This window comes from Hippichthys cyanospilos, chromosome 15, assembly GCF_059441005.1.
Source record: "Hippichthys cyanospilos isolate Australia breed blue-spotted pipefish chromosome 15, RoL_Hcya_1.0, whole genome shotgun sequence".
In the NCBI taxonomy this organism is placed as follows: domain Eukaryota; kingdom Metazoa; phylum Chordata; class Actinopteri; order Syngnathiformes; family Syngnathidae; genus Hippichthys; species Hippichthys cyanospilos.
This window is the reverse complement of record NC_142383.1, coordinates 15,543,126-15,559,061: the sequence shown is the minus strand read 5'-3', so window position 1 is coordinate 15,559,061 and position 15,936 is coordinate 15,543,126. Positions and strand designations below refer to the sequence as shown.

The following is a 15,936-nucleotide window of genomic DNA, read 5'->3' as shown; positions in this document are numbered from 1 at the left end:
GCCAGAAATAAACAAAATTCACCAAGTGGGGAATTTTTTCTTGACGATTTTTTTTTTTTACATTTTTGAACAGTTATTTATTTATTTATTGAAATATTGAATATTTAAAACCCATATTTTTTTCTGCTCCAACTTAGAGGAAACATATATATATATGATTTTTTCTTTTTTTCCCGCGTCCTCGGCCAGCGACACCAACGAGGTGGACGTGCCGGCCAATTTGCGAGTGGGCACCAAGCGCTACATGCCCCCCGAGGTTCTGGACGAGACCCTGAACAGAAGCAACTTCCAGTCCTTCATCATGGCCGACATGTACAGCTTCGGCCTCATCGTGTGGGAGATGGCTCGGCGCTGCGTCTCCGGAGGTAATGCCCGTCGCGTCCCACGTCTTTTACCCACTCGCTAATTATTGCGGCGCGAAGGCATCGTGGAGGACTACCAGCTCCCCTATTACGACCTGGTGACCTCTGACCCCTCCTACGACGACATGAGGAAGGTCGTCTGCGTCAAGCAGCAAAGACCGGCGTTGGCCAACCGTTGGGCCACGGACGAGGTATTTGGACATCGTCACGGAAACTGCGCCTGTGTGAGACATCACTTTTTGCCGTATTTTTTTTTTTTTTTTTAGTGTTTACATCAGATGGCGAAAGTGATGTCGGAATGCTGGTCGCACAAGCCGGCCTCGCGCCTCACGGCCTTGCGAGTGAAGAAGACCCTCGCCAGGATTTTGGAGACGCAGGACATCAAGCCGTGACGCGCGCAAAAAAAGGACACTTTGGACAGTGCTTTCTGTGAAAGCTGAGTGGCTCTCGAAGAGAGCCGGGGGGGAACGCCTAGCCCTTCCTTCAAAGCCATCAAGCTGTATTTCTAGGTGCAGTCTTTTGTACTGTTGATTTTGATTTTTTATTTTTTGTTTGTTTGACCAAAGAAGACGATGCGCAGTGAATTTATCAGGATTGTTTGCTCCTGGGTTGTCACCAGTTGGATTAAATTAATTTAATACTTTTGTTGCTTCCGCTCTTTTGTCAGTGTTGGTTTCAACCATTCATTTGCATGTAAAAAAAAAGAAAAGAAACTGTCGAGACACCCGCAGCAGCCATGTGAGGAAGAATTAAAAAGTTTTTGCAAAAAACGACCATGGCTTAAATACGCTGTGAAAATAAACATAAAACAACTCCCCATACTTTGTATGTATGTATGTACAGTATGTATTTATGTATGTATGTATATATATATATATATATATATATATATATATATATATATGTATATATATGTGTATATATATATATATATATATATATATATATATATTTGCTGCGGTTGAGAACGAAGGCCAATTCATACATTCCCGGGGTCCGCGTTCGTCTGTGTGACCTATAAATCGTCATACATTCTGTAAGCGGGGCCGACGGAGACCCCCCTGCGGACGTTCAGTAATGAACAAAAATGAGAAAAACAAGCCTTACATGGTCTTTTTTTCCTGCCAAATTGGGAAAACCGCTTCCTGTTGTTTTTTAATTAAAAAAAAAGTAATTTTTAGAAGAAAAAAAAGCCTTACTATAGACTGTCACTTTTTTCGTAAAATAGCCTTACTATAAACTGTTGTTTTTTGGAAAAAAAGCCGTACTATAGACTGTCGTTTTGTAAAAAAAAGCCTTACTATAGACTGTCGTTTTTTTTGCGAAAAAAAGCCTTACTATAGACTGTCGTTTTTTTGTGAAAAAAAGCCTTACTGTAGACTGTCGTTTTGTTGCGAAAAAAAAGTCTTACTATAGACTGTCAATTTTTTGCGAAAAAAAAAGCCTTACTATAGACTGTCGTTTTTTTGCGAAAAAAAGCCTTACTATAGACTGTCATTTTTTTGCGAAAAAAAAGCCTTACTATAGACTGTCGTTTTTTTGCGAAAAAAAGCCTTACTATAGACTGTCATTTTTTTGCGAAAAAAAAGCCTTACTATAGACTGTCGTTTTTTTGCGGAAAAAAGCCTTACTATAGACTGTCGTTTTTTTGCAAAAAAAAAGCCTTACTATAGACTGCCGTTTTTTTGCGAAAAAAAAGCCTTACTATAGACTGTCGTTTTTTTAGCGAAAAAAAAGCCTTACTATAGACTGTCGTTTTTTTGCGAAAAAAAAGCGTTACTATAGACTGTCGTTTTTTTGCGAAAAAAAAGCCTTACTATAGACTGTCGTTTTTTTGCGAAAGAAAAGCCTTACTATAGACTGTCATTTTTTTGCGAAAAAAAGCCTTACTATAGACTGTCGTTTTTTTGCGAAAAAAAAGCCTTACTCTAGACTGTCATTTTTTTGCGAAAAAAAAGCCTTACTATAGACTGTCATTTTTTTGCGAAAAAAAAGCCTTACTATTGACTGTCGTTTTTTTGCGAAAAAAAAGCCTTACTATTGACTGTCGTTTTTTTGCGAAAAAAAAGCCTTACTATAGACTGTCGTTTTTTTGCGAAAAAAAAGCCTTACTATAGACTGTCGTTTTTTTGCGAAAAAAAAAGCCTTACTATAGACTGTGGTTTTTTTGCGAAAAAAAAGCCTTACTATAGACTCGTTTTGTTGCGAAAAAAAGCCTTACTATAGACTGTCGTTTTTTTGCGAAAAAAAAGCCTTACTATAGACTGTCGTTTTGTTGCGAAAAAAAAGCCTTACTATAGACTCGTTTTGTTGCGGAAAAAAAGCCTTACTATAGACTGTCGTTTTTTTGCGAAAAAAAGCCTTACTATAGACTGTCATTTTTTTGCGAAAAAAAAGCCTTACTATAGACTGTCGTTTTTTTGCGGAAAAAAGCCTTACTATAGACTGTCGTTTTTTTGCAAAAAAAAAGCCTTACTATAGACTGCCGTTTTTTTGCGAAAAAAAAGCCTTACTATAGACTGTCGTTTTTTTAGCGAAAAAAAAGCCTTACTATAGACTGTCATTTTTTTGCGAAAAAAAAAGCCTTACTATAGACTGTCGTTTTTTTGCGAAAAAAAAGCCTTACTATAGACTGTCGTTTTTTTGCGAAAAAAAAGCCTTACTATAGACTGTCGTTTTTTTGCGAAAAAAAAGCCTTACTATAGACTGTCGTTTTTTTGCGAAAAAAAAGCCTTACTATGGACTCGTTTTTTTGCGGAAAAAAAGCCTTACTATAGACTGTCGTTTTTTTGCGACAAAAAAGCCTTACTATAGACTGTCATTTTTTTGCGAAAAAAAAGCCTTACTATAGACTGTCGTTTTTTTGCGAAAAAAAGCCTTACTATAGACTGTCGTTTTTTTTGCGAAAAAAAAGCCATATTATAGACTGTCATTTTTTTGCGAAAAAAAAGCCTTACTATAGACTGTCGTTTTTTTTGCAAAAAAAAAGCCTTACTATAGACTGTCATTTTTTTGCGAAAAAAAAGCCTTACTATAGACTGTGGTTTTTTTGCGAAAAAAAAGCCTTACTATAGACTGTGGTTTTTTTGCGAAAAAAAAGCCTTACTATAGATTGTCGTTTTTTTGCGAAAAAAAAGCCTTACTATAGACTGTCAATTTTTTGCGAAAAAAAAGCCTTACTAAAGACTGTCGTTTTTTTGCGAAAAAAAAGCCTTACTATAGACTGTCGTTTTTTTGCGAAAAAAAGCCTTACTATAGACTGTCGTTTTTTTGTGGAAAAAAGCCTTACTATAGACTGTCGTTTTTTTGCGAAAAAAAAGCCTTACTATAGACTGTCGTTTTTTTGCGAAAAAAAAGCCTTACTATAGACCGTCATTTTTTTGCGAAAAAAAAGCCTTACTATAGACTGTCGTTTTTTTGCGAAAAAAAAGCCTTACCATAGACTGTCATTTTTTTGCGAAAAAAAAGCCTTACTTACTTATAGACTGTCGTTTTTTTGCGAAAAAAAGCCTTACTATAGACTGTCGTTTTGTTGCGAAAAAAAAGCCTTACTATGGACTTGTTTTTTTGCGGAAAAAAAGCCTTACTATAGACTGTCGTTTTTTTGCGAAAAAAAAGCCTTACTATAGACTGTCGTTTTTTCGTGAAAAAAAGCCTTACTATAGACTCGTTTTTTTTTGCGAAAAAAAGCCTTACTATAGACTGTCGTTTTTTTGCAGAAAAAAAGCCTTACTATAGACTGTCGTTTTTTTGCGAAAAAAAAGCCTTACTATAGAGTGTCGTTTTTTTGCGAAAAAAAAAGCCTTACTATAGACTGTCGTTTTTTTGCGAAAAAAAAGCCTTACTATAGACTGTCGTTTTTTCGTGAAAAAAAGCCTTACTATAGACTCGTTTTTTTTTGCGAAAAAAAGCCTTACTATAGACTGTCGTTTTTTTGCAGAAAAAAAGCCTTACTATAGACTGTCGTTTTGTTGCGAAAAAAAAGCCTTACTATAGACCGTCGTTTTTTTGCGAAAAAAAAGCCTTACTATAGACTGTCGTTTTTTTGCAGAAAAAAAGCCTTACTATAGACTGTCGTTTTGTTGCGAAAAAAAAGCCTTACTATAGACCGTCGTTTTTTTGCGAAAAAAAAGCCTTACTATAGACTGTCATTTTTTTGCGAAAAAAAAGCCTTACTATAGACTGTCATTTTTTTGCGAAAAAAAGCCTTACTATAGACTGTCGTTTTTTTGCGAAAAAAAAGCCTTACTTTTAGACTGTCGTCTATAGCCTTACTATAGACTGTCGTTTTTTTGCGAAAAAAAAGCCTTACTAAAGACTGTCGTTTTTTCGTGAAAAAAAGCCTTACTATAGACTCGTTTTTTTTTGCGAAAAAAAGCCTTACTATAGACTGTTTTGTTGCGAAAAAAAACCTTACTATAGACTGTCATTTTTTTGCGAAAAAAAAGCCTTACTATAGACTGTCGTTTTTTTGCAGAAAAAAAGCCTTACTATAGACTGTCGTTTTGTTGCGAAAAAAAAGCCTTACTATAGACCGTCGTTTTTTTGCGAAAAAAAAGCCTTACTATAGACTGTCATTTTTTTGCGAAAAAAAAGCCTTACTATAGACTGTCATTTTTTTGTGGAAAAAAGCCTTACTATAGACTGCCGTTTTTTTGTAAAAAAATGCCTTACTATAGACTGTCATTTTTTTGCGAAAAAAAAGCCTTACTATAGACTGTCGTTTTTTTGCGAAAAAAAGCCTTACTATAGACTGTGGTTTTTTTGCGAAAAAAAAGCCTTACTATAGACTTGTCGTTTTTTTGCGAAAAAAAAAGCCTTACTATAGACTGTCGTTTTTTTGCGAAAAAAAAGCCTTACTATAGACTGTCATTTTTTTGCGAAAAAAAGCCTTACTATAGACTGTCGTTTTTTTGCGAAAAAAAAGTCTTACTATAGACTGTCTTTTTTTTGCGAAAAAAAAGCCTTACTATAGACTGTCGTTTTGTTGCGAAAAAAAAGTCTTTCTATAGACTGTCGTTTTTTCGCGAAAAAAAAGCCTTACTATAGACTGTGGTTTTTTTGAGAAAAAAAGCCTTACTATAGACTGTCGTTTTGTTGCGAAAAAAAGCCTTACTATAGACTGTCGTTTTTTTGTGAAAAAAAGCCTTACTATAGACTGTCGTTTTTTTTGCAAAAAAAAGCCTTACTATAGACTGTCGTTTTTTTTGCGAACGACTGTCGTTTTTTTGCGAAAAAAAAGCCTTACTATAGACTGTCGTTTTTTTGCGAAAAAAAAGCCTTACTATAGACTGTCTTTTTTTTTGCGAAAAAAAAGCCTTACTATAGACTGTCGTTTTGTTGCGAAAAAAAAGTCTTTCTATAGACTGTCGTTTTTTTGCGAAAAAAAGCCTTACTATAGACTGTCATTTTTTTGGCGAAAAAAAAGCCTTACTATAGACTGTCGTTTTTTTGCGAAAAAAAAGCCTTACTATAGACTGTCGTTTTTTTTGTGAAAAAAAAGCCTTACTATAGACTGTCGTTTTTTTTTGCGAAAAAAAGCCTTACTATAGACTGTCGTTTTTTTTGCAAAAAAAAACCTTACTATAGACTGTCATTTTTTTGTGAAAAAAAAGCCTGACTATAGACTGTCGTTTTGTTGCGAAAAAAAGTCTTACTATAGACTGTCGTTTTTTTGCGAAAAAGCCTTACTATAGACTGTCGTTTTTTTGCAAAAAAAAAGCCTTACTATAGACTGTCATTTTTTTGCGAAAAAAAAGCCTTACTATAGACTGTCGTTTTTTTGTGAAAAAAAAAGCCTTACTTTAGACTGTCGTTTTGTTGCGAAAAAAAGCCTTACTATAGACTGTCGTTTTTTTGTGAAAAAAAGCCTTACTATAGACTGTCGTTTTTTTTGCGAAAAAAAGCCTTACTATAGACTGTCGTTTTTTTTTGTTTTTTTTGCGAAAAAAAAGCCTTACTATAGACTGTCGTTTTTTTGCGAAAAAAAGCCTTACTATAGACTGTTTTGTTGCGAAAAAAAACCTTACTATAGACTGTCATTTTTTTGCGAAAAAAAAGCCTTACTATAGACTGTCGTTTTTTTGCAGAAAAAAAGCCTTACTATAGACTGTTTTGTTGCGAAAAAAAGCCTTACTATAGACCGTCATTTTTTTGCGAAAAAAAAGCCTTACTATAGACTGTCGTTTTTTTGCGAAAAAAAAGCCTTACTATAGACTGTCGTTTTTTTGTGAAAAAAAGGCTTACTATAGACTGTCGTTTTTTTGCGAAAAAAAAGCCTTACTATAGACTGTCGTTTTGTTGCGAAAAAAAAGCCTTACTATAGACTGTCGTTTTGTTGCGAAAAAAAAGCCTTACTATAGACTGTCATTTTTTTCCGAAAAAAAGCCTTACTATAGACTGTCGTTTTTTTGTGAAAAAAAAGCCTTACTATAGACTGTCGTTTTGTAAAAAAAAGCCTTACTATAGACTGTCGTTTTTTGCAAAAAAAAAGCCTTACTATAGACTGTCACTTTTTTCGTAAAAAAGCCTTACTATAAACTGTCGTTTTTTTGAAAAAAAAGCCTTACTTTAGACTGTTGTATTGTAAAAAAAGCCTTACTATAAACTGTCGTTTTTTTGAAAAAAAAAAGCCTTACTATAGACTGTCGTTTTGTAAAAAAAAGCCTTACTATAGACTGTCACTTTTTCGTAAAAAAGCCTTACTATAAACTGTCGTTTTTTTGAAAAAAAAGCCTTACTTTAGACTGTTGTTTTGTAAAAAAAGCCTTACTATTAACTGTCGTTTTTTTGGAAAAAAAGCCTTACTATAGACTGTCGTTTTGTAAAAAAAAGCCTTACTATAGACTGTCACTTTTTTCGTAAAAAAGCCTTACTATAAACTGCCGTTTTTTTAAAAAAAAAAGCCTTACTATAGACTGTCGACCATGGCTTAAATACGCTGTGAAAAAAAACATAAAACAACTCCACATACTTTGTTTCAAGTGTTGCATATAAATATAATTTATTATTAGTCTTAAAAATCACATTTCTTACACTTTATACAAATAAGTTTGCCGGATGAGACGTGAGCGCCTGGTGAGCATCCGCGCTTGTACATAACACACACGTTAGCATCACGAAGCAGCACCACAAAAAAAAAAAAAGAGCGCCCTCATTAGGACGTACGAGTATAATACATGGGAAAAAAAAAACAAAAACATTTGCATAGACTGCTTTGCCCAAATACAATGCATTTACAAATAAGACTTAAAATGTGACAATCGCTTGAAATGCATTCCCAACGTCTCTCATTTCCTGTCCATTATTTGGCAAAAAAAGCAACTGTACTGTTTACATTTGGTCCTAGAAAAATAGAGGATTTTTTTTTTTTGACATACTATTACATCCATCACTCCTTTAGGGTCACAACGTACAAATAAGAAAAATCGGCATCGTCAACCCTCCTCTTTGTCAAATAGTGGACAAACAATAATTGGAGAGAAGCGAGAAAAATAGTGTCACTGGCGCTTATTATTTTGAACAAAAACAAAACAAAAAAAACATAAATGGGATTACCATTACTCATGTTGATCCATTCAATCCCAAATGCGTTTTTTTACGTATTTTCAAAAGTCTTACAAGTTCAATCCCAGGTAATTCAATTAATTCATTTCATTAATTAGTTAATTAATCATTTGAGACACTCATTTAACTCTTGTTACAAATTATGGAAATCCCTTTGATTTTTTTATGACATCATAAAAATCATTGGGGGGAAAAAAAAACTAGGGAGCTGAAATTTCCAGCAGATGATCAAAACGTACAATTTCAAAATGCAACGATTCTTACGTGTGATTGCAGCTGGATGTGCAAGATTTTGTGTACAAAAGTAATCATCGTCCAAATTTTGGACCATATAAAACCATTATAATTGCAAATTTTGAGATGCATTTTAATAGGATTTATGGCATTGATTTTTCTCCGATTTTTGCAACATTCCGTTGAGCTGTGGACAAATTATGTCAGCATTCAGAAAATTCTTTGTTGACTCGAGACAGAAGGTAGAGATCGTCACGTCACAGACTACAAAGACACGTATCATTTTTCAATTTTTTGGGGTGTTAATAAATTTACCAATTTAGGAGAAAAAAAATTGTATGATTTGCAAATTGTGTGCATAAGGGGTAACTTAATAATTAAAAAAAAAATCTGTAAATGAGTACCTGGGAAAGAATGTCTGTAAAGACGTATAAATCCGTCTTTGGGATTGAACGAGGTAAATACTATGTTATCACAGAACATGAGTCCGTTGGCCGGGTCGCCAAGGAGACCCGAACTCGTTTGTCGAGACACGGGCCGAGTGCGGTCGCCGTGTCGACGGTGTCGCGAATACTACAGAGGTGCGCGGGAGCGTAGCGGCGGTTTACCGTCGCCGTGACGACGTCAGTGCTCGGCGGCGGGAAGGAGACTGTCGTGGCGTCCCATCTCCTCCAGGACTTGGGCCAGGCGGCTCAGGTTGCCGTCCGGGAAGTGCTGCGCCTCCCACAGGTCCAGGATGACGCCCGTCGGGCTGGACTTGGTCGCAAAGTAGTTCAGGTACCTGTCCGCCAAGAAATAAAAACATTTTCAGAGGAGCGTTTCAATGTTGGGTCTTAACCGAAGGTCAGGTTTTCAAAGTGGGGTTTGGGTTCGGAAATAATGTTTAAAACCTGGGTTTGGGTTTCAGAACTAGGGTAAAAATTCCAAAGGTGGGTTAGAGTTAAGGATTAGGGATTCAAAGTAGGGTTTCAACTGAGGATCAGATTTTCAAACTACAGCATCAAATTAGGGTGAAAATTTGTAGGGTTTGAGTTTAGGGATTCAAAGTAGGATTTCAACTACGGGTCATATTTTTGCAACAGTAGAGGTAGGGGTTTAAAGTAAGGCTTCAAGCCTTGTCACATTGACAGAATACGGCTTTAAATTAGGGTTACAACTTAACCCTTGTGGTCTGAGGATTTTTTTACTGGTCTTATTAACACCCAAATTGGGCTGACTTTGAAAGAGTCAAAATATTGTTCAGCGCCATCAGCGCCTACATTTTTTGGGGTGGAGAAACTATGCCCCCTTTACATACAAAAATTGTAAAAATTCGATAATAGCAAAAGTAATCACACTTTGTAGTTATATATTTACAAAACTGAAATAAGAATAATTATGTCCGATTAGAGTATTATGACTTTTGAAGACTTTATGTGAGTCCAGGCTAAGCCAACCAACAAAGTCAATGAAAGGCTTGGAAATGTCCTAAGTAGGCCACTAGTGCCACTCGCTGGTTTTGGGGAGTCAAAACCAAAATTTCTACTGTTCTGGTCCAACCTGTCCAGGTTGAGCTTGTGGGCCAGCATCCTCCAGTCGTTGCCGCGGGTCTGCGGCGCATCCAGGCTGCCGCACAGCTTCTGGCGGATGGAGACGGGGATGCGGAAGGCGTTGGGTCCTACTAGCGTGGTGATGTTACTAGCCGGGTCCAGCAGGGACGTGTCGATGCTCTGCGAATCCTGTCGGACGAAATCGGACTTTCAAGTTACACATAAAAGACCTTTTGTATCTTGAAAACAACCGTATCAATTTCAAGTTTGCTAGCTTAATGCTAACACAGTGAGAAATACAATAGATGGACTAAAAACGAGCATGAGCAAACGGCGCTTGGCTACCAAAAATCCAACGGATACGTTTCACAAAGACGTCTATAAAAAAACGTGAAAAATGAGGAGGCGTTTCATCGCCTTCCGTTTTGAAATTGAGGGCAAAACGATTTGGATTTATAAAGCACGTGGAGTAAGATAAAGTGCCGCTCGTCTGTCTCCGAGGCGAAAGAAGAGGAAGCGGGTTCACAATGGAATTGAATTGAATTCGCGTCATTACGGAAACACAAAAGCGGACGATTGCTCCTCTAGCCCTCGCTCGCCATTCTTGTGCAAAGTGGGACGGAAGAAAGGATGTGGAGGCCTCACACTACAGTAGTCTTTAGAAAAAATATCAGAGTATTTTTTTTTTCAAAGAGTTTAAAAATAGATAACAAAATAAAGAAATAAATATACCAAAAAAAATGCCCGTTTTGTGATTCCTTCAAAAAATCCTCTTCATGGTCTTTACTGACTTTCATTTCCAAGGAGCCAAAAAAAAGGTCCAAATGGTAATCAGATGGTAATCGGATAATTTTAGGGATTTTTGCGGAGAATTAGAATCCATCAATATCCTCATTCCCATTTTTTTGGACGGATGCGCACGATTTTGTGAAAACTCATCACATATCAAATGTCAAGTTTACCTCTGACAGCGTGGTGTCCAGCTGAAAGATCTGACCTTCTCCTTCTACTTGGCGCACGCAAATTTTGCAGGAGAGGTCTACCGTGGCGGTGGAGAAGCGTTCCAGAGTGAAACAACAGTGAAGGTTCCTCTGGGAGCCGTCCCATACTTGCTGGAAACACAGCTCCTGAAAAAACAAACAAAAAAAACCCAAAAACGTTCAACTTCTCCAGATTGCTCCAGGAATCTGTCAAAATACCAGTCCTAGAATTCGCACCAATCCAAAATGGCTGACTTCGGATTCCAAATTGAGCTAGCCAATTTTAGAGGCGGCCATGTATGTTGTAACGCTAGCCATTTTCGTCAAAATACATGCACCTGCCAAATTTGGTGAAATTTAGCAATTTAGTGAAAAATAATGACAAATTTTTCACCTGATACTTTGCCAGAAGCTTGCTCTTCCAGAGCGTGTGCGGAATGTCGTGGATGGAAAGTCTCAGGTTGTGGGTGCTGTCGCTGAAATTGAGCGTCTTTGGTTCGTCCAACAACTTGCCGCCCATTTGTTTCTCCATTTGGAGGACTTCCTAAAATCACACCAACACACATACATATATTCCTTGAGTGTACTTTGTGAAGCTCCAAAACATCTACCAGCATAGGCGACACAAGTGAGCTGGAATATTCCTCAAAAATCTCAAAAATTAAAATTAAGTGGGCTTAAAATTGAGCCTTGAGGAACACCATAGTTGAGCTCATTAGAATAATTATTGACATTAAGAAAAAAAAAGTCTTAGAATACAAGGTCAGAAAAAAAACACATCTTAAAGAAAAACACATGGTTGTTTTTATTTGGGTAAAAAAATATCCTCAACCTTATTCTGCGTAAAAATAAGTAAAAAAAAAAACTTTTGCAGGAAAAAAAAAAAGCCTTACTAAACTTGGCTGTTTTTTTCTTTAAACAAAAAAAGCCTTACTATAAATTGAGGTCTTTTTTTGGGGGGGGGGCAAAAAAAACCTGGCTTAATCTAAATCTAATATTTGCAAAAAAATGTCTTACTATAGTTAGTCTTTTTTTGTGAAAAAAAAAAAAATCCTGCAGTTGTTTTCGTTGTGAAAAAAAGCCTACTATACATGGTTGTTTTTTTCCCGATAAAATGGTTGATTATTTAAAAAAAAAAAAAAAAAGGACTATAAATTGTCATTTTTTTGCGAAAAAACGCCTGACTACACACGGTCGTTCTTCCTAAAAAAAAAAAAAAAAAAAAAAAAAAAGGTGGAAAAAACCCTTCTTATACATGCTGCCCCCCGAAAAAAATGTTGTTTTAAAATAAACAAACAAATAAATAAATAAATAAATAAAGCCCTTGCTACAAATTGTCATTTTTTGGCGAAAAAACATCTGACTAAACATGGTTATTAAAAAAAAATACTATAGATGAAAACAACTTCTAAATGGTCGATGGTAAGCGCGCCCCCCACCTTGAGCGCGTCCTGCGTGTCGTCCAGGCAGTAGACCCGAACGCGGTACTCGGAGGCGGGGCAGGTGAGCGGCCCGAAGACGGCCAGCTTGAGGCGCTTGGTGGTGGCGGCGCTGAGCGACTGGCCCGCCAGGCAGAAGGTGCCCAGGGTCTCCGTCAGGATGTGGCAGGCCTCCTCGTCCATCTGGATGTAGCACGGCGTGGTGAAGTTCTCCTCGCCCACCACCGCCACGTCCTGCGCGGGACACCGCCGACATTTTGCCGTTGACGTTTTGACGAGGTCGCCGACTCCCTCGGGAAAGGAGGTGCCCGTTTTCTCCATCTTTCCTCGCTGATCCGCCGGCGCGCCGTTAAACCGGGCCGGGAAATTTACCCGTCCCGTTGCCAGCCGGGACGTTTAACCGCCGTCGGGCTCTTTAATGGACGCTCGGGATCGTTTATTCCAGCTGAGCGCAAAGTCAAATGTTGTCGTGGGAATTCGTGAGCGTCACAATGTGCGCGCGTGTTTTGCTTTTTGTTTGTTTGTTTTTTTTGGGGATTCAAGTTTAGGATTGAGTTGTGCCGTTTATTATGCCATTCACAAGAAGAAACATGTTTTTGGATTTTTGATTTCTTAATACTTATACTTATTCGTATTTTTGTTCGTATTTTTAGATCACGCTTTTTCTTTCATGTGTGTTTCATTGTTTTTTTTTCATTTAGAAGTATTATTTTCATTGATTATAAGTGTTTTTTCAGTTGTATTTGTATACTGTTTTTTTTCATTCAGTACAGTATTTTTTCGTATTTTGTTTTTTTTCCTTCATTATGCATCTTTTTGTTTATTATGCTTTTTCATTCATGTGTGTTTCAGTTTTTTTTTGTATTTAAAAATTATGTTTATGCTGATTGTACATTTTTTTCATTGATTATACATGTTTTTTCAGGGTTTTTTTTTTAACGTTTTTTTAATGTTTTTTCATTCATTTTCATTTCGGGGTGAAAGCCTAATTTTTTAGGTACTTAAGTAATCGATTACTTTAGGTAAACAAGTACTAAATTAACCAATTACATTAAATACTATAGTAACTATTATTTTCTACTAAAGTAATGAAGTAATTCATTTATGTACTTAAATCATATTTTGGTAGTAAGGTAGTAAATATTTATTGACGTGATTGATTTTTCAAATTAATAATATAATAAATCTAATTTTTATAATATAATACAATTACAGTAATAAAATAACAAATAATAATAAAGCATAATAAAACAGTGCAGCGCCACCTATGTCCGAGTTAATAAACCGCATACTGTACGATGTTTATCCCAAACTATACTACGGTCTCACCTCCCATATGTTCTGCGGCGAATGGCTCTTGAGCTGGATCAACCAATCTTGCTGGCCGTCCGACACGGCGCAGTGATGCATGGTGAGCACCAGGGGGCGCGTCAGGAGTGCGCCTGGCGGCCCGCAGCTCACCACGGGACTCAAGACCGCCTGCCCGTCTTCCACTGCCGGCCTGGGGTTGAAAAAGGAGACATATATATATATATATATATATATATATATATATATATAAAATTTTGACTTTCTTACCTCAAGCTTTCCTTCCTCTGGACGGTCACGTACATTTCATACACACGACCCTGCGGAATGGCTCCAGCCGGGATAAGCAGGCTCACACCTGGATTATGTACAAACCAAAAAAAATTACGCGTTAATTTCGCAGTCAACTCATGCACTGCCAGGTTAATGTTAGCATGCTAATATGGCATTATGCTAATGCAAGTGTGTACTTTTTGACACAGGCGGCAAGTAAGAATGAGGATCCTGCCTATATATCAAAAACTACGATGCAAAGTTTTATGGAGATTTCCACTAGCGACCCAGACTAAACTTAACCCAATTATGTAGCATTTATGCTAGTCTTTAAAGTGGAGACCTATTAGAACAACTAAACTCTTTGAAACCTACTGCTTTCCTTTTCCAACGATACCCAAGACTTCTGTAACTTCCAATAAAGACCCAGGCTAAACTCTCTGTAATATTCACTAACGACCCAGGCTAAACTTAGCTCCTACCTATTAGAATACTATGCTAATCTTTTAAGCTGAAATCTATGAAATCAACAAAACTCCTCAACAACATTACTTTATTCTTTTTCCAGCAATGCTCTAAAACTTACTGTAACTTCCACTAAAAACCCAGGCTAAACTCTCTGTAATATTCACTAACGACCCAGGCTAAACTTAGCTCCTACCTATTAGAATACTATGCTAATCTTTTAAGTTGAAATGTATTAAACAACAAAACTCCTCAACACCATTACTTTATTCTTTTTCCAGCAATGCTCTAAAACTTACTGTAACTTCCACTAACGACACAGGCTAAACTCCCTCCTCCCCATAATACAACTATGTCAGTTTTCTAAGTGGAAATCTATTACAAAAACAAAACTCTTTGACACTATTACTACTTTCCTACTCCAACAATGTCATCAAACTTCCACTAACAATCCAGACTAATTTTCGCTCGGCCCACAGGTGGAGATGCACGACCACAACATACTTCCTTGACGCCAATTACTACTTTCCTACTAGCCATGATTTTCGTGCCATTTTCTTGCTTTTTCAAGCATATGAAAATATTATTCCCAGTGACGTGAAATCCTCAAAATTCAGAAAAGTATTTCGAAATATGACGACATTTGCAACGCTTTGAGCCACAAACCAACAATAAAGAGAAGTAAATAGGAAGAAAAAAGCTCGCGCTTAGCTCAAAAAAATCAGACGCGGAACAGATTTGACATTTCATTATGAAATCAATAATCTCTCCCTTCGTTATTGCCTTCTCACATAGCTGCTCGCAGCGTGATTTACATTTTTCCATCTCACATTGATTTCATGTGATGTCCTGTCAAAGAAGGTCTTTGAAAATATTCCTTCGCGGACATGCAAACACACACACACTGGAGTTGGATCGCGCATTGATTTTCCAATGTCCTTGAAGTCAACTTTTCTCAAAAAAAAAAAAAAAAAAGTGACAAGTCGGCCTCTTACCCTGGCCAGCAAAGTAATCAAAAGTCAGCCAGTGGGACCTCATAGCAATAAAGTTTGAAAAAAGCCATTTTCTTACTCACAGTTCTCCCTTATCGATAGAAAATGGCACCTCTACTTACAAACGTCTTGTGTCGAAAAATTCAGGTTACAAAACACTCTTGCTACGAAGGATAATTAGTTTTGTTTACTGTGAAAAAAGAAACTTAAATAAGCCTATATGCTCAGAATGATCACAAAATAAATATTATTGCTCCTGTGGACTTGTAAATTTAGCCTAGATCACTGGAAATGTACCAAAAAAAAAAGTACATATAAAACGACCTAAAAAAAGTTCTCTACACGCACCACCAAAACAACAGTGCAAAACAATCAAGGCAAACAAATGAACTGCATTCATATTGCTACAAATAATTAGATTAATTTAGAGGGCTTAAGAGCATTTTTTGGGCCTTACTATTTACAAAAAAATCCTGCTATGAGAGGACTTAAAGAGCAAATTGAGATACAAATTTCACAAACAAGCCCAGGGTTTCTCAAACTTTTGGTTTCCTGGAATTCCTTACAGTTCCAAATTACATTGCATATATTGTATTTTTCAGACTATAAATCTCAACTTTTTCCTCATGATTTGAGCCCTGCGGCTTATAGTCCAGTGCGGTTTATAGTCCAGTGCGTCTTATCTGTGTTTTTTTTTTTTGTTTTTTTTGCTAGCTACCAGCAAGCAAATGTGTGTAAACAAATGTGTTATTTATGGAACAACTATCAAATAAAACTGAAAAGATGTG

At 36.6% G+C, this 15,936-nt stretch overlaps 2 protein-coding genes across 5 annotated transcripts in view; one reads left to right on the top strand and one right to left on the bottom strand.

Moving 5' to 3' along the window:
• Positions 1-1,007, top strand: part of bmpr1bb (bone morphogenetic protein receptor type 1Bb) — a 32,956-nt gene extending 31,949 nt beyond the window's left edge. Inside the window, exons 11-13 of the mRNA XM_088435088.1 lie at positions 190-365; positions 423-553; positions 629-1,007. Of these exons, the coding sequence (XP_088291214.1) occupies positions 190-365; positions 423-553; positions 629-754 (433 nt within the window). The 3' untranslated portion in view covers positions 755-1,007. The remainder of the gene's footprint in view (positions 1-189; positions 366-422; positions 554-628) is intronic.
• A 6,328-nt stretch (positions 1,008-7,335) lies between these two features.
• Positions 7,336-15,936, bottom strand: part of unc5cb (unc-5 netrin receptor Cb) — a 155,884-nt gene continuing 147,283 nt past the window's right edge. For all 4 annotated transcript variants that reach the window (XM_088435596.1, XM_088435597.1, XM_088435599.1 and 1 more), the window contains 7 exons: positions 13,689-13,776; positions 13,440-13,611; positions 12,111-12,344; positions 11,066-11,215; positions 10,654-10,818; positions 9,702-9,880; positions 7,336-8,943 (listed from right to left, as the gene is read on the bottom strand). In XM_088435596.1, the coding sequence (XP_088291722.1) occupies positions 8,787-8,943; positions 9,702-9,880; positions 10,654-10,818; positions 11,066-11,215; positions 12,111-12,344; positions 13,440-13,611; positions 13,689-13,776 (1,145 nt within the window). In that variant the 3' untranslated portion in view covers positions 7,336-8,786. The remainder of the gene's footprint in view (positions 8,944-9,701; positions 9,881-10,653; positions 10,819-11,065; positions 11,216-12,110; positions 12,345-13,439; positions 13,612-13,688; positions 13,777-15,936) is intronic.